Source organism: Anabrus simplex, chromosome 1, assembly GCF_040414725.1.
Source record: "Anabrus simplex isolate iqAnaSimp1 chromosome 1, ASM4041472v1, whole genome shotgun sequence".
NCBI classification, from domain to species: Eukaryota; Metazoa; Arthropoda; class Insecta; order Orthoptera; family Tettigoniidae; genus Anabrus; species Anabrus simplex.
Window position 1 is genome coordinate 1,102,848,233 of NC_090265.1, and position 21,682 is coordinate 1,102,869,914.

Consider the following 21,682-nt stretch of genomic DNA (forward strand, 5'->3'; position numbering starts at 1 on the left):
TGACCGAAGGCCAGCATTCTAACCATTCAGCAATAGAGATGGCCTATAGTTTCAATTATTTCAAAGAAAAGTGTACCTGGGAGGAACTTATACAGTACCATGTGCTCATTGATTTTTGAGCGATTGTACGTTCAGTTCGGCAAGCTTGCGGAGAGGTCTGGTGCAGGTCTTTCTAATTGATGCCTATAGGTGACCTGTGTTTTAGCGAGGATGAGACCCTATCTATGATGAATTCTAACGTTGAAGAAGGCAGACATACCACGCCGGGAATCGAACCGGAGACCATTTGGATAAAAGGCAAATGCATTTCAAATTATTTAATTTATTTTTATTTATTTAAATTTAAACATACATTAACCCCAGATTAACTATGACTGTTATCTATTTACTAGTTGTTTGCTGCTACGTTGGTATTAACGGCATTTGGTGCAATACGGATACCGTTAGAGTGCCCTTGACAAGAAGAGTTCGTTTGCAGGAGGGTAAGAAAATCAACTGCCTTCTCAATTGTATTCCAGTAGCCAAAAATGTGGAAGGAGAAGGAAGAGCAAGATGAAGATTGACTCTTTCTTTCTATAACTTCAAACTGACGACACAAAATTGCTAATAGGACAAGAATGTTAATTTTAGAACGGCAGTTTACAGAACTTCAATCATATTCTCGTACGCATTATATCTATAGATGTGTAATTAAAATGGACACTGAAGTTTGATTTTAAGCCATAAGCCATGAACATTTGGTAGGAATATTCCGATAAGTATCAAATTCATTTCTTGTTTCCTTCGAGAAAAAGGTACTGGTACCGCGTGCCGTTATCAGTCAATACAAATCTGCATTTAGGGCAGTCGCTCAGGTGGCAGGTTCCCTATCTGTTGATTTCCTAGCCTTTTCTTAAAAATGATTTCAATGCGATTGGAAATTTATTGAGCATCTCCCTTGGTAAGTTATTATCCCACCTGGTGGCCTTGATCGTTAAAGCGCTGAAGTCTAAACGGTTTGACACTGAGGTTAGCTGGTTCGATTTCCGTTGGTCGAAACAATTTTTACCGTCAGAATGTTGGCGGCAGGGCAGGGGAGGTGGTGGTATACAATTTGTAATCACTAGAATGCGTGCCAAAAGCTCGGATTATATTCCAAACCTCTCCGCAGTGCTCATATGGAGTGAGGGCATATGACGCTGTTGATGGTGATTCGTCCGTCGGATGGAGACGTTAAGCCTTGAGCAGACCCCTTGGTGCTATTCGACAGGAGTAGGCTACGTGCCGGCACCGGGTTTCACCCTCTCCCTACTATCATATATATCACGTCATTCATTTCATCTCATTTACTCCTCTGATAAGGTTGACGTCGGGAAGGGCCATCCGGTCATAAAAACCCGCCACGACAAATTCATCTCACCCCATACCCGACCCCGTAGGGAAACGGGATAAGGGTTGGACAAACAAACATCTCCCTTGGTAAGTTATTCCAATCCCTAACTCCCCTTCCTATAAACGAATATTTTCCCCAATTTGTCCTCTTGAATTCCAACCTTACCTTCATATAGTGATCTTTCCTACTTTTAAAGACACCACTCAAACTTATTCGTCTACTAATGTCATTCCACGCCATTTCTCCGCTGACAGCTCGGAACATACCACTTAGTCGAGCAGCTCGTCTCCTTTCTTCCACGTCTTCCCAGCCCAAACTTTGCAATATTTTTGTATCGCTAGTCTTTTGTCGGAAATCACCCAGAACAAATCGAGCTGCTTTTCTTGGGATTATTTCCAGTTCATGAATCAAGTAATCCTGGTGAGGGTCACATACACTGGAAGCATACTCTAGTTGGGATCTTACCAGAGATTTATATGTCCTCTCCATTACATCCATACTAGCCTATAACCCCTAAGCACCCTTATAACCATGTGCAGAGATCTGTATCCTTTATTTACAATCCCATTTATGTGATTACCCCAATAAAGATCTTTCCTTATATTAACACCCAGAAACTTACAATGATCCCAAAAGGAACTTTCACCCCATCAACGCAGTAATTAAAACCAAGAGGACGTCTCCTATTTGTGAAACTAACAACCTGGACGAATCACCACAAAAAAATAGAGTTTTGAGAAGTGGTTATTTCCCGTGACTCTCCTCTAAATATACACCTGATTCCGGTAACAATTCTTAAGTAGTTCATTTTATTTACTATATTCTCCGTATCCATGTACCCTGACTAAAAGAGACAATGCGAGTGTGTTATTCTGAGCACTGACTAATTTACCCTAGTTCCAACAATATGTATCACCACTAACCTGTCGTTATACTGTGTGCGTCACGGTACTGCTGCTATCATAATTAGACTTAATAAACGCAGCGAGGTGATTTAATGTTATGATCGAGTTCTATAGCAATAATTCACTTCCTTGCATTGTTGGCGCGGAATCCATACATAACAAGTGAGCAGAATATCTGCATTAAGGCACATAAACTTGCTCTCTCGACCGCACTGGAAGCGCAGTAATTCCAACTACCAATATTATTTCAGCGAATGAAATATGAACTTTATAAATTGTTAGCAGCAGGAGCCACAAATAAGGAGTTAGTTCAATGAGATACCACTGAAATGTACGTCTTCTTGGCTGAATGGTCAGCGTAGTCGCGTTAGGTTCAGAGGCCCAGGATTCGACTCTCGGCCGGGTCGGAGATCTTAACTTTAAATGGCTATTTCCCGTGGCTCGGATATTGGGAATTCGTACTGTCCCCAACATCCCCTTAACTCACACACCACACAAAACACTCTTCCCCACTACAATCACACGTTGTTTCCCATAAAAGACAGATGTCACCCTCCCTCCCGGAGGGTCTGCCTTACAAGGGCTTCACAAGGCTAGCATTAGCCACACGAAATTATTATTGTTATTACAGAAATATAAACTATTAAACAAATAGAAAAATAATGGTATTCATAATGGCGAATAATAATAATAATAATAATAATAATAATAATAATAATAACAATAATAATAATAATAATACTTCTATGTATTTGAAGCCTGTTCAACCACTAACAGCATTAAGAGACGTCTGAGAATCGGTCCTTTGTCTGAAAACTATTTTAACATGTTTTTTTCGCGTTTAATCACGCTTAAAATAACAAAAACCGGGCGAGTTGGCAATGCGTTTAGGGGCGCGTGGCTGTGAGCTTGCATCCGGGAGATAGTGGGTTCGAATACCGCTGTCGGTAGCCCTGAAGATGTTTTCCGTGGTTTCCCATTTTGACACTAGGCATTTCCTGTCCCATCGTCGCCATAAGACCTATCTGTGTCGGTGCGACGTAAAGCCACTAGCAAAGAAAGCATCAAAATTCTTTACCAGGTTCCGATCACACCGTCTTTAGAACAGCCGACGAATGACTGGCCAACTTCGTTACCTGGACGAACAAAAATGGGATAGACATGAATTGAAAATAAAATCTTTCACATAAGCTTTCAGAACATCCAGCCTAAGTTTAGTTTAGTTTGTGTTCTGGAGATAGTTACTTTTGTGAACAGAACGGAAGCAATACACATTGGACTACTTGTTTTACGCCACACTGACACAGACAGGTCTCATGGCAACGATGGGATAGGACAGGTTTAGGATTGAGATGGACCCTCTAGTGCCCGGTGTTTCAGTTTCGTGATTCTGAGCTTCAGTAGGTCTACCTTCGCTATACATCATTTCGTTCCGCTAATACCCACTGTTACACATCAACCACAGTGTTTGGAACACGCTCTGTGTCAAACCCTTAAATGGAATAAACTTAATCACCCCGCCGTTGGTAGTATAGCATTTCAGTTCAGCTGTTTGTCTGAAAACGAAGCATGGATTCAAAGTTAAGGTGCATTTTATATTTTTTAAATAAAAATGTGGTTGTACTGTAATTAAAATTTGAATCCTGATTGTTGTACAAATATTTTGGTATGCAATATACCAAAATTCCAACATCCTTGTTCAAATAATGATTTTGTAATATGTTCTGTACTAAATTCCGTACTTCTATTGAGAATCTCACTTTTGTATTTGTTTATTACAGTTAAATGTGAGGGATATTCAAAGCATTAACAAATAATGATGAGAGTGATCTGTTAGATGAAGAAAATGAAGCAGATTTCAAAACTCAGCATGGTGATGTAAACACTGATGTGCAAGTCACACAACACGCTAGTCTAAATCCAAATTAATTCACAGAGCCAGTTATTGAGTTATAGAATAATTCCTGCGTCTTCATTGGAACAGAGGTGTACTATTAGTTATAATTCAGCTATTTGTGGAATTAGAAGGATAAAAACCCAGTCTTTTGTCAACATCCTTGACATATTTCAAGAAGTACGTGACAGACGATATGCTGTACCTCGTTATAGAAGAGACTAATCACTAAGAAACATAGAAGAAAAGTATGTGCTTTAATATATAAGGATGAACTGGAAGAAATTCTGGGAATGTATCTTAGGATGGGACTCTGCCAAATGCCAAGTGTTCGTTGTTACTGGAAAGTCAATTTGTACTGTCCATTACTGTCCGAAATCACGTCCCGCGGCAGATTTGAAAAGTTCTCTCCATTTCAATTTTTCTTTTACTGTGACAGACATCCAACTCGTTGGCTGAATGGTCAGCGTACTGGCCTTCGGTTGAGAGGGTCCCGGGTTCGATTCCCGGCCGGGTCGGGGATTTTAACCTCCATTGGTTAATTCCAATGGCCCAGGGGCTGGGTGTTTGTGCTGTCCCCAACATCCCTGCAACTCCCACACCACACATAACACTATCCTCCACCACAATAACACGCAGTTACCTAGATATGGCAGATGCCGCCCACCCTCATCGGAGGGTCTGCCTTACAAGGACTGCACTCGGCTAGACATAGCCACACGAAATTCTTATTAAAATATTATTACTATGACAAACAATGAAAAGAATGACTGATTAGGGAAACTTAGACCCTTGTAAGAAAAATTTAGGAAACTTTGTCTGGTAGAGCCAAAGGAGGAAAATCACAGTGTGAATGAAACAATCTGCAACTGTAGATTGCAAGTACAATATATTATTTATGAAACGTCAAGAAAATGTGGAATCAGATTAATATTTTTAAGTCTCTCTCAGATTATTTCTCAAAAAGGAGATTTTATAATAAATGTGGCATGCTCATTATAAAATATATTTCACCCTTTTATTTCCCAGTGTTACAATGTCAAATCCCAAAGTTTCCAAAATATTTCGAATATTCAAAATATCTCTGTGAGCATGTTATTAGGAATTACGAATGCATAAAAGGTATAACAAATTTTTAAATTCATGATTATTATGTTCGGGGAATAAAGGATACAATTTCGAGATATATTTGGAATATTATCCATTCAGTACGAACAAGTGATTGACATATAAAAACTGTTGTATTTCTGGCTATTAGATCGTAGACTGATTTTGACGGTGGTCAACAATTTATTCAACCTAGAGCAGGTCTCGTCAAGATAGTCCGACATTAACATGGAACTCATCAGTTCGGGAATGTTACACTTCATATCACGGGAAGTGCAGTAACGATTTTTTTTTATCATGGCTGGGTATGGAACATCCCCATTAATCATTCTCAGAGACTTCTCACTTCATCACTTGAAGACAGGTCAAAGGTCAGTCTAGCTCCTAAATATAGCTAATCTGATCGTGGAAATAGCCTACAACCTTACAAGGCAATTTACATGCAATCAATGAGAACAGCTGTGAATATTAAAATAGACTGCAACTAGCATTAAAACTTTCGTGCGATAAGAAGTCACGGGGAAAGTATTTTAATGGAGTTCTGTGACGGCTGCCTCATTCTCAATTCTTCCTACGTAAATGTGTCTGTTTTAAAAATAAATTAAATGTGAAATATAATTTAAGGACCATTACTGTGGCTTATTTTAGTTTCTGACTTAACCCCGTGCAGTAATTGAAGGTCTTGTTTTGATGAAATAAAATAAAAATTGAACCGGGACCACTACCCACCATATGTTATTTTCACAATACAGGGGATTATGGGGATTATTATTATTATTATTATTATTATTATTATTATTATTATTATTATTATATTATTATTTGACGTATGGAATAGTGAATAAGCGCATTTATTGGTAGAAAATAAACTCTAAGAGAAGGATGGCATGAAAAGAAATTAATATAAGGCGAAAATGATTACCATTGCACACCGGTGGTACGAGAAACAAGATATCCATTGTTCACTGCATCATAACTGAGGCACCTAGTTTGCTAAGCCACTGTATCAGGAAATCTGGAACATCTATAAAATCCGAATGTGGATCTTGAAACGAACGGAGTGAACATTCATGAATGAAGCGATCCACAGTCAGTCATCTGAGCAAGGGAAGCCTTGTTTATGGCGTAGGTGAGTACCTAATATTTCCAACTTTTCTGAAGCCATTACTTTAACTATTGATTGGGGCTTATTGCATCGATGGTATAGAACAGTGCCAGCACTTGGGACGAATCGACCGTGTCTTTTTAAGGTACAGCTCCAGCATTTCAGGGCTGTCGACCTTGAGGATAGAACCCACTATCTCCCGTATGTAAGCTCACAGCTACATGACCCAAACTACGCAGCCAATTCACTCGGTATTGCGGAGTCTGTTCAGAAATATCCGCGGATAAGGATGTTACAAAAATGTCGTTTAAGATATACCACTCATTCTTCGTCCTCTTCGTATTATTATTATTATTATTATTATTATTATTATTATTATTATTATTATTATTATTATTATTATTATTATTACGGAGTTTGTGGATGTGCAGTGGTGAAAGAAGGTGCTGGGGGAACAGGTCTCAAAATACGAAATTAAAGTTAATTTAACAAGGTTATATTTTCTTTGGAAAATCAAGAACTAACAAGAGTGGCAGGTACAGAGTAGCAAAGCAACCAATCGAAAATGTACAATTACAGTGTTACAGGATTTGGGCTCCGAGAGCCAGACCCATTATTCTTGAGCAATGGGCCCAACTTTACTATATACAAGATTCAACAAAGGGGCAGAACACCACAATCATGCCCAGGAGCTCTTGCTCCCAATTACACAGTAAAGCCTCCTCGAGGCACGCAGAAACAAATTTTTAGAAAGAGCAACCCGCTCTTAAGTTCAAGCCTATCAAAGGCCACACCAAACTCCACTTTCAAGTTGTCCTCCAAGGACATGAAAACAGGGGTAAAAATACCCAACCTACTGAGGTCTATTAAGTAAAGAAACAGGTCAATTACATGGCCTCTAAAATACCAACTTGAGAGGAGGCGTTCTTGCACTCCTAATACACTTTATATAAAACCTACTTGGCACTAGGCCGTTACTGCAAGGGCTAATCCCATACTAAAGAGGTGACTTATAGAAGGAGACAATTTACATTACGTTAAGGAAGAAACGGTAGTGAAAATAAGTTCACCTCAATGCAATATGAGTGGGAGCTCGAGAGGGTTAAGCACTCTCTATCCCAATATGTAGTTTAAAAAGATAGAATTGGTACCAAGTGTCTTTACATTTTAAAGGAAAGTTACATAGTAGAAAGGCTTCGGACCTGCCCCGAGAGTTAAACTGCTGAGCTAGCAAGAAAAGAACTTATTAAACGGCCATTACCTGGAGGTTGAAGTGCTGCCCGAAGAAAGAGGCGCTTCCCGCCCCCTGCTACGTACTTTACACACTGATAGATGTTACTGAAGTGGCGCGGAGACCCGAAAATCAGCAGTTTATATACCCTCGTGGAAAGTTCGAGGCGTTTCAGGAATGAGAACACCCTCCCACAAGAATTTTATTGGCTAACAACGAAAACCCCTACACAAGATGAAGAAGAAACACATTATTGGTGGAAAATTAATTACAGAAATTCCTTATTGGTCAAATTCAAAACTGGCGGAAAGAAAGGGTTAATATTGCCAACTTAAACTAACTGAAAGAAATTTAACAAAGAACAAACTTATGAATTCAAAATTTCTCCAAAAATACAGTTCTTTCACTTCGCACTAGGGTGCATAATTGTAGTTCTTCAGTAGTGCCATCTGGAAGAGAATGTCCACACTTCTTACTACAGGCAAAACAAAAATACATCGAAAACGACCCAGTTCAGAAACTTCAAAATTTACAAGTAGTGACATCTTCTGAGAAACTTGAAAATTAACACAGTAGATAAAGTTCAGACTTCCTCCAGTAGAGGAGTTTCAACTGGCGCAAAGTTTGAATTAGCGGCGTGGAGGTGTACTACCCGGTACAATTATTATTATTATTATTATTATTATTATTATTATTATTATTATTATTATTATTATTATTATTATTATTATTATTATTAATGATACCGTAATAATACTATTCGCAGCAATAGTAGCTCTTCATTTCTAGGACTGCTGATTTACGATTTCAATTTGAAACGATCTTTACAAATTAATATATATTAAATAAAAGCATCAGCATATCACGGTTACTTTTGGACTAACGAGTAGATATACAACCTGTGACAAAGTTCGATGAATAGTCCTGAACTATCAACACAGATGAGCAATGCACGACAGTGACCTTACTGTCCTTCGAAATAGTCCCCTCCCATTACTATGCACTGTTGAGATCGGCGATACATGTCCTGGAAACTTTGCAAGAAGGATTCCTTTGAGATGGTGTTCAAAAGCCTCGTCACGTTTCGTTGGATGTCAGGAATATTGTCAAATCTCTTTCCTTTCAAAGCGAGTTTGATGCGTGACTTTCTGGCTCTGACCTTTTTCCGACGAGGGGATCCCGGAGAACGCCTTTCCTTGTTTTTCCGTTTCGTTTCAGGCGAACCACTCGTACGCACACTTCAAGGGCAGTGCTTGATCTTCATAAACACGTACCAGCATCGCATGCGTTTCTTTTGGTGTATTGCCAAGCTTAAAACAAAACTGTACATTGATCTTTTGGTCGTTCCTGTTCCTGTTGGCAGTTCAGAACCAACGCCCTAAACACGCACTGTGTCAAACAGGTCTTACACAGCGCACACACGATGCTCAACTGAACAACGTTGGGAGCAGGTGGTCAAAACCTGCTGTTACGCAGGTGCAGCGCTGTCTGTCGCCAGTGTTGCCGGATTGACCGTTCTGACTTCATTCACCGAACTTTATTGTCACAGGTTGTATAAAATGAAAACGCTTGCGGCGCTTGAGGGTCTGGGAGAAATATTGTTCATAGTGATAGGGTGAGACAACAAACAAGTGCATATACTGTATTAACCACAATAAGTTATAGGTAAGTTGCAAAATATTTACTACACACTGTCCCAGTACTTGTCTAAGTACTGGCTCGAATGGCACACTAAATATCTATCCAGGCATAGAAGAAATCAAGGGCATTACTTTGTCATTGGTTTTGTTCGTTTCACGTACTAGTGCTTCTCCGAGCGAGTTGGCTACGCAGTATGTGCCACGTAAATGTGAGCTTGAATTCTAAAGATAGTATGTTCGAATCCTACTGTCTGCAGTCGTGAAGGTGGTTTTCCGTGTTTTCCAATGTTCACGTCAGGCAAATACTTTATAAGACCACGGTTGCTTCCTTCACAGTCCTGTCCTCTCCCATCGTCACCATAAGCCCTGTCTGTACAAGTGGGTTATAAAACAAATATAACAAAATACTCAATAGCCTAAATATGATCCAATACATTTCAAATGGAGCTCCGTTGTAACTTTCATGTAAGTTCGGCTTAGTGAAGCATGGACTTAAGATGCACAACTCACGTTGTTTTTGACGACGTGTTCCCGCAATTGGCCTAGTAACGCTAGACTTCACTATCTCCCCCTTGGTTGGAATACTGATAGGAAACACGTCATTTGTCCCGAAATGACCACCACCTACTATTATGTAGTTACAGTATTTTTATTATTTTTGAAGGTTGGATTGCGATGATATCTATATTGGCTCGCACTGCCTGCGGTGTCTCATGGTCATGGTGCATCTACTGCACACTGCTAGTGACTTTGTGAATCTTTTTGAGTTGTTTCCGTGCTCGGATGAACACTTCGTCCTTAACCTAGCTGTTTACGAAAAAAGTTAGATACAGTGAGCACTAGTCCAAGTATATCTGTCTTGAATATGATTTTCAATGTCGCACACTTTATGATCTGCCTTGTACGATCTTGAACGAACAGATCTGTAAGGTCACACTGTTACCTGTTTTTTGAATTTAATGTTAGGCTACCAGAACTATAAATCCACAAAAGAGGGGATACAAAATATTTTTATGCTTCATTTTTCTAGTCTCACACAACACTACATTTTGTATTTTATGATCGACTTTGATTGGCATAGAATCGTGCTTATGGCGTTAAACCAATTTTAACTGTATTTGAATTTATTTTAAGTGGTTTGGAGAAAAATACTTGTATCAAACATCATTACAAACGTTACATTGCCTTGACAAATTGACTGAGAATTTCCGATTGCGAGATTCCCCTTAGGTCTTGAATCTATTAGATTATCATTAATTTGTTATCTTCCAATGAGCCGTAGCAAACTCATGTTGGGACTTCATGTTTCCTAGGAGACGCTGATGAGCCCTGTTAAGTGATTAGAATAAATTTAACAGGGGACATTACACATGTAACTGCCTTCTTAGTTTTGTTAGCGAACTATCCACGACGATTACTTAAAAGGAATTTGTACATAATTAGACTGAAAATACAGTAATCCAAGGGGAACATAGGAACTAAGAAAGACATATCATCAAGAGAATTTGGCGAAAGACATTAAAGAAAGAGCCGATTTATTATTATTGTAGCATTGGTTGAGGTATACTGATTTCTTCCTCTCCTGACTGGTTCAGATACACTCTTTTGCCATTCCTTATTATGGTGTAGAATTAAAACATGGAGAACTGTTTGGTACAGCATACCTAATGACCAAATTCTCATATAAATGATGGCACTCTGGACTGATGGCAGGTAGCAGTGACAGACTCTGACTGATGATTGATCGGAACTGGCTCCGAATAGGTTTTAAGAACGTGGGCACCTGGCAATCGCTCTCTCTTATTCCATCTTAGATCGTGTGGTTGTTGTTTGAGTCATCAGTCCATAGACTGGTTTGATGCAGCCCCCATGCCACCCTATCCTGTGCTAACCTTTCATCTTAGATCATAACCTCAAATGGAACATTTGGATGAGAAATGTACTTAATTCATTCAACAACTCCAATTTTTTATATGGTAGCCAGTTGTATGTTTTACAAATCCATTTGTTAACCCATAGGAATAGCCAGAAAAGTAGATCTTTACTATGTCAGATAGCACTTACCCTCACACAGAATGTACACAGTTACATCAGTCTGTAGCTACCATGTTTTCAGAAGTTTTGTTTTACTTCGCTCTTTCTATTCAAGCATGGACGACGTCACACATGTTAGTGTGGCTAGGTAACAGAAACTTCTATCAATAATTTTCAGTGAAGGATGCCTTTCAACAGCACAATAAATGATGACTGTCAAATTGATGTTATGGGTTTGTACGCTGCATGAACCAGAGTAAGTTACGGGATAATCGACTTTCATGAACATAATTTTCTTGTGCAAACACTATGAAGTTGATCTGATCCTCCTCCCGCAGCTACCTCAGGTTACGTAAAACATTAATTTTAATTTCTACTGCAATCTCTAACAACACAATTGTACATCCACTGCAGTCTTTTGCAGAGTCCAGTGAAACATTCTGACCAACCAAGGAAAACTAGCAATTATCAATCATAAAAGAAGGCATTTTTGTCAAAACTCTTCTTCATCTACCACTTTTACCAATCTCTAGGGGAACGAGGGTACAAACTGTGTCAAACATATGGATTTGGGCTTATTTTACGACCAGATACCCTTCTTGACGGCAACCCCGTGTAGGGGGGATGTATTCATGATTGCGTGTTTGTGTGGCGGTTGGTAGTGTGATTTGCCGTGAAGAGGAGTAAGTTGGGACAAACAAAAAAACCCAACCCGAGTGAGAGGGATTAACCAGATGCGATTAACATCCTCGACTTGGCAAGGGAATCGAACCCGAGGATCCGAGAAGTCAGATTTCTGTCAAAACTTGATCTTTGAAATGTACCATATTTTGACGGATCGTAGACTGTCATGTTTGAATATTTCATTACTTGTCACTATTGTTTACTCCTTCACCAAAAGAAGTAGACGTATCATTTTTTGGCATAATTTAAAACATTATGGAATACTCCCAGGACTGTGCAGAACTTAAAATAGCAACTATTAGACATACAAAATTTATCCTTTCAGCAGAGATACACTAATAAGTTATAGTTTAATTAATTTGTATAACAATTGTTTAATTTCTTTAGAATACATTCTTATATTTAATTAAACAAACTAACGGAATTTATCATTAAGGAATAATAATAATATAAGGAATAATAATATAATAATATTAAATACACATTTTCCAGTTGCTAGTCATCCGTCATTGTGTGAGAAGAGTATTTTGTTCCATTCTACCCTATACTTCGTAATGACCGAACATTTTGTGTACAGTAACGAATACAAATACTAATAATTTCGTGTGACTGTTGTTGGACTGGTTCAGCTTATGTAAGTTCGACGCTCCGACGAGAGTGGGCGCTATCTGTCGTGCATAGGAAACTGAGTGTTAATGTAGTGCAGGATATTGTCGGATGTGGTGTATGAATTGCAGGGGTGAGTTGCGGACAATAAAAACACTCAGTCCCCGAGCCAAGGGAATTTACCATTTAATGTTAAAATCCATGACCCAGTCGGGAATTGAACCCTGGGATTTCTTAACCAAAGGCCACTAGGCTGACCATTCGGCCAAGGAGCCGGGCAGTAGCCAGTGCTGAACAGGTAACTACGCAGAATTATTCGTTATTATTGTAGTCTTTCCAGCAGGTGATCTGTAAAAGCAACATTATTACACGCTCTGTTAATTGACATTGTGATGGTTATGACAATTTCGACATCTGAGTTAATTGCCTTTAACAAAATTTATCTCTCATGACTTTAATCTCATTTTGGTAGGATTCGAATGTTATAAATTACTTATGACTCAAGAAGAAAGCTTTGTGTGTTGTGATAAATTAGTGCCGACAGTCAACTCTATTATTGACGGGAACTTAACTTCGTTTGTCACTGTGAAGGAGTCTGTGAATAAACGACAAATTAAAAGCTTGCAAGTAGATCATTGTAATTTCAGAGACATCAAAATCACAAGAAAATTTAACTCGAATTTATGGTACCCTATATCCAGTTATTGGACAGTGGATTCAATACGGTATTTTTTGTATTGTATCCCAACAGAGTACGCAGTTTTGCTCCATGGACTTTATGTGGAGAAAACATATTTATTAATATTTATTGTTATCCCTATATTGGTAGGAGGACACTTTATAGTCAATAGATTTGTATCAACTGATTAGGGTATACATAGCTAAGGTGGTAAAGGAGTTCTCAGTTCACTTAGAAAGACGTGGGTTCGATGTCAAGTGAGAAAACATTATGTCGAGAGGCAAGTGGTCCTGGGATTTAATCAGCCTACAAACCAAGTGAGTACCAGGTCACGTCCTTGGCGCAAATATAGATGGGCATGAAGTTAACCACATTATCCCTGTTAGTTCCAGGATTGTAGACAGTATACGCCTGTACCTTCCACTCTATCGCATCCCTTCGTGGCCTTTACGGTAATAGATATCTAATGATTTACCTGTTGCAGAATCAAAACTAACGCTTGTAGTTGATATGACTCGATAATATTATCGGTAATATCACGATATTTTCATGATCATAGTCACGGATCTTCAGTTTTACGTCGATCCGAACCAAAGGGACGTGACTTTTCATTTAAAACATCCCACATGCATTGCTCTTTGTCCGAACCGCGGCCACCAAGGTGTAAAGCCAGTGACTAAGCCACTTGATTATCACACTCCAGAATCAAGATACAGAAAGTAAAAATTTAGCCGTAATTATAAACAAAGAAGCACTGTTCTCGTTTCGCAATAGAAACCTTAATTCAATGTACAGCGTTTTGAACTAAGCGCAGTGGACTACAGTTTAATGCACTTTTATCGATAGAGTAATTCAACTTTAATTATTAATCAGGAATAGAGATAATAAATACAGAGTCTTCTCCACGGTGTAAGCAGTTTAATCTTAAAATCTAAGACCATTTCTAAGTGAATGAACACGGAATTTGAGGTAGTAATAGTAATAATGCCGTGTGGCTTCCGACAAGGCCTGGTGCAGGTCTTTCGAGTTGACCTTTTTGCTACCTGCAAGTCTGCTATGATAATGGATTCTAAAAGTGACAACGGCACGTACACCCATCCACCGAACCATCGAATTAACCAATTAAATTTACGATCCGGCTGGGAATCAAACCCAGTATCCCTTGGGCCAAAGTCCAGAACGCTAGCCATTTAGCCATGTAGCCGGACAAATTTAAGCTGCTGAAGCGAGATTCGTGTTAAGTTTTCTTCTTGATTCTATGTATGTTGGGTATTCAGCCCGAAGGCTGGTTGGATTCTCAACAGGTTCACCGTTAGCTGTCATAGATGGCCTAGGTGTCACTGAAGAGGCGTACTAGGGAAATGAGGAGTGCGGTAGTTTCCCGTTGCTTTCCTCACCGAGCCAGAAGTTGCCATTGCACATCAGTCTGCCAAGCCCACTGAAATGCCTGCACCAACCAACCCTATGAGCGACATTTTCACACCATTCATAGCAGGGACTGACTGCATAAGGAATGGCATTACTAGCGTCACTCATACTTCAGCCACTTTCATATTGTCAAAGCTACGGAAGAGACTGAGAGAGGTCAATGAAAGTAACAATTTTATTCTAGCCCATACCAGAAGACACAGCGCACTGTAAACACTACATTTTGCCAGCAAAGGCATTTCTTGATCCTATTCTTTAATAATACTTAGAAATCGGTCGTCAATATATGTAAAAGAAGTGGGTGCCTACTCGTCTATCGGTATAAGAGTACGATGATGAAAGCAAAATTAACAGTACTAAAAGGGAAATCAAAGTTTTAACGAAAGAGAACTGTATCATTTAAAAATGTATGCACACATAGTAAATTTGAGACAATGTAAATGTCAGTAACGCTAAAATAAATTAAGATAAGGAAAGTGCTCCTATTAAAAAGAATATACGAAATAGATAGAAATTTAAAGAAGGTACCGAAATATCTTCAGTGTACAGACAGAGTGAATGAGAATTGAAAAGAAGAGGAAGAAAATGATCCATGAAAACAAGAAGGTGTTGACGATGAAGAGGAAATACGAATTGAAGTCACAAATAGATAATTCATTCACGTCTGCCTTGATGTATTCTATTACCCTCTCCATAGTTCCTTAAGTATGTACCAGTGAAGAACAAGAAAAAGGATAGCCACCAAAATTACGTCGGCCTCTTAATCGCGTTGGGGTCTCCAAATAACCAATGCGTGTGCTTTTAAAATGGCATCTTTTATTATGATTTACACAAGACTTGAAGCAGAATCATCACTCCAAAATAAACAGAATCTAAGTCACGGAAAACACACACACGTTATATATAATTTTGACAGTCCTTCTTTCCTTTGTCTGTACATACTCATTGAAGGTGAAAATTCCTAAACAATAGCTACCCTTATATTTATCTGTTAAGGGGTTATGAAGGGATGCCTAGTACTTAAATGTTATTTTCGCTGTTCAGATTCAAGAGCGACATCGCGTTCCAACGAAGTGCTTCAGAGATTATTCTAGGCGATATAAGTACATCATGGGAATATTTATAATTGCAACTCAGTGTGCGGCGTGACTTGCGTACACAGCATTCCACACTGCGGGATATACTGCATCTCTATGTATATTGACTGTGGAGTTATTCACAATGGAAAACATGAGAAAATATTTTCATTTCAAGCTCGTTTCAAACGTATCCCTTTAGGAATTCAGAAATTCTTGTTTTGTTAACTGTATCTAATTAGAGACATCATGCGTACAACTGTGACGTCATGAGGTAGAGACAAACAATTCATGGTTTCTTTCATATTGTAGTATGATTCTTTCCTCTGACTACATTGTATTTAGCGGTGACTCGTATTCATCGTGGTGAACCGCTAAGCAGTGTTGCTGGGTATTCACAAGTGGACTGACTGTTTCCCGTACCAGTTACTTAATCGAACTTACAAAGTCTAAAGTACCATGTTAACTCTCACATAATAAAAACTTTGAACAAGTCGGATACTGAATCCTGAATGATTCTGGAAAAAAGGTATATTTGCCATATTTATATAATGGGATCACTGCATATTTATGAATATATCATATGTGTATTTGGTTACCAGCTCAATGACCAGAATATCTGGTCCGACTCATTGGCTGAATGGTCAGCGTACTGGCCTTCGGTTCAGAGGGTCCCGGGTTCGATTCCCGGCCCGGTCGGCGATTTTAACCTTCATTGGTTAATACCACTGGCCCGGGGGCTGGGTGTCTGTGCATTCCCCAACATCCCTGCAACTTACACACCACACAGAACACTATCCTCCACCACAATAACACGTAGTTACCTACACATGGCAGATGCTGCCCACCCTCATCGGAAGGTTTGCCTTACAAGAGCTGCATCCGGCTAGAAATAGTCACACGAAATTAAAAACTGGAATATCGAACGCACGTCACTTGTACTTCAAAAACACTTTAGCGTAGCTCTATTCGTGTGTAAACATTTTAAATTTTTGCTAATAGTTTAACGTCGCACTAAGCTTTTCGGCAATGAAGGAATGAGAAAGGGCTAAGATTCGGAAGGTAGTGACCGTGGCCTTAATTAAGGTACAGCCCCAGCTTTTGCCTGGTGTGAAAATGGGAATCCATGGAAAACCATCTTCAGGGCTGCCGACAGTGGGGTTCGAACCCACTACCTCCCGGATGCAAGCTCACAGCTGCGAGACCCTAAACGCACGGCCAGTTCGCCCGGTTATGTATGAGACTGCATTGACATAATGTGTAAAGGTACACTGGATTTAGATAACCTCTATACGGTGGATGCTAAACTTGCACTTAAACGGCATCCATATTGTTACAAATCTCAGCCACCCCGAAACTATGGATTCGACACTAATATTGGACGTTCCATGTCACTCCCTGACACCTCCCAACCGAAGGGGTGCTAGGGGTGTCTTATCCTCATAGTATTTTTCTCCAGATAGTAAATGTTATCATGAGTACCAAATTTGATTGACAGCTATGCTGGAAAATACACACATACATCCATAATCTCATCATTATGGATATTCTCAGTTTCACCTCTTTTTAACACCCCTCCCCCCTAACGTGGATGGAGCCTGAACGGCATCAGGGGTGTCACTATTCCCCTTAGCCACCCCGAAAAGCATGGATTCGGTACTAATATCGGTCGTTTTCGATTATTTATTCATGTCACTCCCATCCAACCCCTAACCGTAGGGGTGCTAGGGATGTCTAACCCCAACAATATTTCTCCCCAGAAGTATTAAGTCAGATGTGTACCAGGTTTGATTAGAATTGCAGGTTTGTCAATAGACGCCTGTCATTTTTAATTGTTTAGCTTTGCCTATATCTTTTCGTAAAGATATTGCTCCTCAACTGTGTGCAAGTACGGTCAATTAGGGATTTGAATATGGATTAATCAAAGTTAACTAAAGAGTCCTATCAATGCCTGGTGATTCACCGGCGGGTAATTCCGGTGAGAATAACAAGAGAAAGAAACAAATCGGTCCAGTAGAACTGCCGGACGAACTGGACAAATATGGTTTGTAGTAAACTAGATTGAAGGCTGTAATATAGTCTAATGCATCACATAAACATATTACATAAAGTGTATAATATCGTCAGGTACGTATGGTCAATGTCGAGAAGTAACATAGCAGCTTGACAGAGAGAAAGACGTGAAAGGCTCCTTCTGAAGAAAATTACCTCAAGATGGTTTCCTTCACTACCAATTTTTCCTTCGTTCGTGACTCTCCGTTGAAGGGTCTCTTAATTTTATGTTGTAATACCTTATCGGTTAATAGCTATTTATCACTTAATATTATGTTTAACACAATGGGTTTTCAGACTCTCAACATGGGATATTCCGCCTTACATGTGACATTTTTGTGCGCCTTTATATGAAGACTTTGGCAAACATTGCTGTTCACATTATAACACCTATTGACAAGGTAGCTAATACCCTCTACTAAAGATATCAGAAATATTTCTTCCTGTAATGAATGGTGCGCACAAAGGAGAGGATATATTGTATTGATTACATTCAACTCTCACCTACATAAATTTAAGACGTATATACAGCAGGAAAACACATATTTAATTCCCTTCCTTGAAAATTGATGTATTGAACATCTCAGTAATCTTCATTAACTCATCCATTAGTTGCTACCACAGAATGATAGATAAATAAAGCTAAGACCAGAAACAGTGACATTCTCAAACACAATACAATAAATTACAAGTACATGCTGCTAGCACACCAAATCTGATGTATCGATGCGATTACGAATCAGAGAAAAATAAATAAAACATAGAAATTCTATGGATATGTACATGAAATTGATGAACACAAATTTATCTAAAGTCAGCACTGGTAAAAATTAACCTGAATAAATTGTGACCTGTAGGTTGTGTGTTTGAATGTACAATGGATTCCCAATGTAGATATAAATAAATTGTTAAGTACAGCTAACATCCTGTGTAACAAAAGGAATATTTAAACTTGTTTTCCACTCCGTACTGAAACTCTTTACTGTATATAATGATATAGTTTTATACCAGATATTACTCTTGTTTTTATTCTCTTTCAGGACTACGCCAGATACCCTCAGCTCTCAGAGGTAAGTAGGGATTTTGTAGCAGAGTTTCAAGGTAATTCTTTCTAAATTATGTATCGTGATATCCAAGAGGCTAATGTATACGGCGATAGAGAATAAGACGGGCAGAGGCAAATACAGGAAACTGTGCTGGACGGGGCATTTACTCATTAAACGTAGATAATGAAGAGTTTCTTTTCTCTTGGACGGTTAGTTGATTCCCAAAGTTTTGTACATTGACGCTTAGTATTATAACAATGTAGAATGAAAAATATATATGTGAGTATATTATTTTCATGCTCCAAGACTTTAATGCGTAATTACCAAGCCTGGAATTTCTATGTAAATACATATTTGTTTCTTCATTAGCTAAAGTTAAAATGTTGTCATATGATTAAGAATCAGGATATTTGGAGTGATTCAAAACATATTTTCCACATTTGTCCATATTTCCAGCTTTATGTTTTACATATTTGCGTAAAACTCACATATATTTACATAGTATAAGGTTTTATCTTTAATACCTTCCATATTTTAATGATTCGGTTATTATTCCCAGAAAATAATTTAAAAATGATTTTACTATCATCTGCAATTCGAAGCTAAATGAAATATAGAAGGAAAATTCTGCTCCATGAATGTGTTTTCCTACCTTGCTAGCTTTGGCCTTGTCACTCAACCCACAGTATCTCTTTCCAAACGTTAAACTCTCGTTCTGTGACTAATTTAAATTATTTGTTTTTTACTTTCTTGTTTATACGATACATACATATTGCTGTACAAATATTAACATTTGATACAAAATAGATAACCTTTACATTATTTTTCTCCTTTGAAAAGTCCATACTTTGATATTTTTAGTCGATATGTATGTACACATTTAGCCAATTAAATCCTAGCTCTGATAATTACTATCCAGCGAAATGTTTACCAATTCTCTTCCGCTACAATGATAAAGTATTAAATTTTACTTCATACTTACGACGGTTAAGAATTGGTGATTAGGACAAACATCTGTCATTCTGACCGGCAGTAGTTGAAAGAACGTTAAATACACTGCATTCTGATTTTTACACTGCGTGACTTAGAAATTATAAGTATATATTGCAACCTGCGGCAACAGTGTTTTTCTCTTCACTTTGCCCCATGTATGGGCAACAAATTTAATGCAACCTATTGGTGGCCTCATAGTCCTAATTCTTACCAAGGTCCAGGTTGGACTGATAAAAATATAGGTATCACCATCGCGCTGTACTTCCTCATACTTCACCTCAAGTTGTAGTACTAATTTAATATGATGTTGCCCGTGCAATATTTCCACTTACATGTTGCCAATTAACTATGCGAAATCGGGGATGGATATACCAATCAAACGCGGTGGTTGCATGTCCATATTAAGTCAATATCTCAGGGTAAAAACATCTATATATATTCAACAATACTATTTACCTTCGCAAGTTCCGTTGAAGAGGGTGTATAGTTCAATGTGTTACTCATTTACTCCGAAATCCTACCGTAGAATTAATATAAGCCTTTAAATATCATGACTCCGAAATATCAGCCTAAATGTATCCTTACAACTAATCTTCCTATCTCTACCTTTGAAAATAAACGCTAGAATAAACTTAAAACTAATTTATTAGCATGCCAATATTATAATTAACAAAATAATGATCATCTTTGGTAATAGAGGAAAGTAAATCAAAAAAATCACATATTATTTTTCTTGACAACTAAAATTGACGAATTGACATAATTAAAATTGGGCAGGTATCTTTAATTCATCTGGGCAATTATTATTTTGTTGCGTGACCACACTTCATCACTTTATTTCAATATGGGGACAACTAGGATTTACTCTTTATTAAAGGAGGGAGTGGTCTTTCTTTCCTTTAGGTCTATTTGCACTACTCTTTGGAATTGGTTTGGGAATTTGCGTATTGACTTGTTTATGGCATGAGATAAGTAACTCTTTCCAATGATGGCTTCAAAATGCCATTTTAAGTATCTAAAAGAAATTAATCCTAACCATAAATATAAATTCCAACATCCTATATATATATTAAAAATGTGTGCCAAAAATAAAATTAAATATCTTCATTTACGAATGCCATCGTTCTTCAACCGTCATGACCTGTCAGAATCGTACCGACCGATTAATTATTATGTGTATTTTCAATTAAAATTACTCCTTCTACTGCCTACTAATTTTACCATTTTCAGGTTAACGCGTGCTCCACTGCTATATATTCATTATATGAGACGAATATATTACTAGGCGGCTATATCTCTTTTCTATATACACTTCAAATACATGTAAATTACGATCCATCTATCTCCATATTCCATATAAGTTCGACCAATAGACCATTTAATCTCACTGCTTCACTTAATATATTCACGTATCTAGGCCTTAATTTCACTGCTTGCCTCATTTTCAATCGCAACATAACTGTAGCTAAGAATAAATTCGCACCTATTTCCATCAATCATTTACTTACACAATACCTATTCAACATCTCAAATCTCCAACAACATATTATCATTTATGCATTTAATTACTGCGATTCCTCCGCATACAACAATATCTCTACTCAGATTCCACGTAATGTCTACCACGTCGCAGTAAAACATTCCTTTTACTTAAATATCTACTCAAAACACCGCAAGCTGCTACTGTTTATTTCAACTCATCGTAAATGTAGACGATATTGGCCTAGTTATTCAATCTGGTCATTGGGTAGCCTAGGTTTATTATTATTATATTGCACTTCACTATCTTAGCCTTGCCTAGTTTAATATATATGACGTTCTCGTAAGCAT

At 38.2% G+C, this 21,682-nt stretch overlaps 1 protein-coding gene across 1 annotated transcript in view; it reads left to right on the forward strand.

The window, feature by feature from the left end:
- LOC136876537 (phosrestin-2) overlaps nucleotides 1-21,682 on the forward strand; it is a 455,062-nt gene that overhangs the window by 234,033 nt on the left and 199,347 nt on the right. Inside the window, exon 3 of the mRNA XM_067150580.2 lies at nucleotides 18,854-18,883. Coding sequence (XP_067006681.1) covers nucleotides 18,854-18,883 — 30 coding nt within the window. The remainder of the gene's footprint in view (nucleotides 1-18,853; nucleotides 18,884-21,682) is intronic.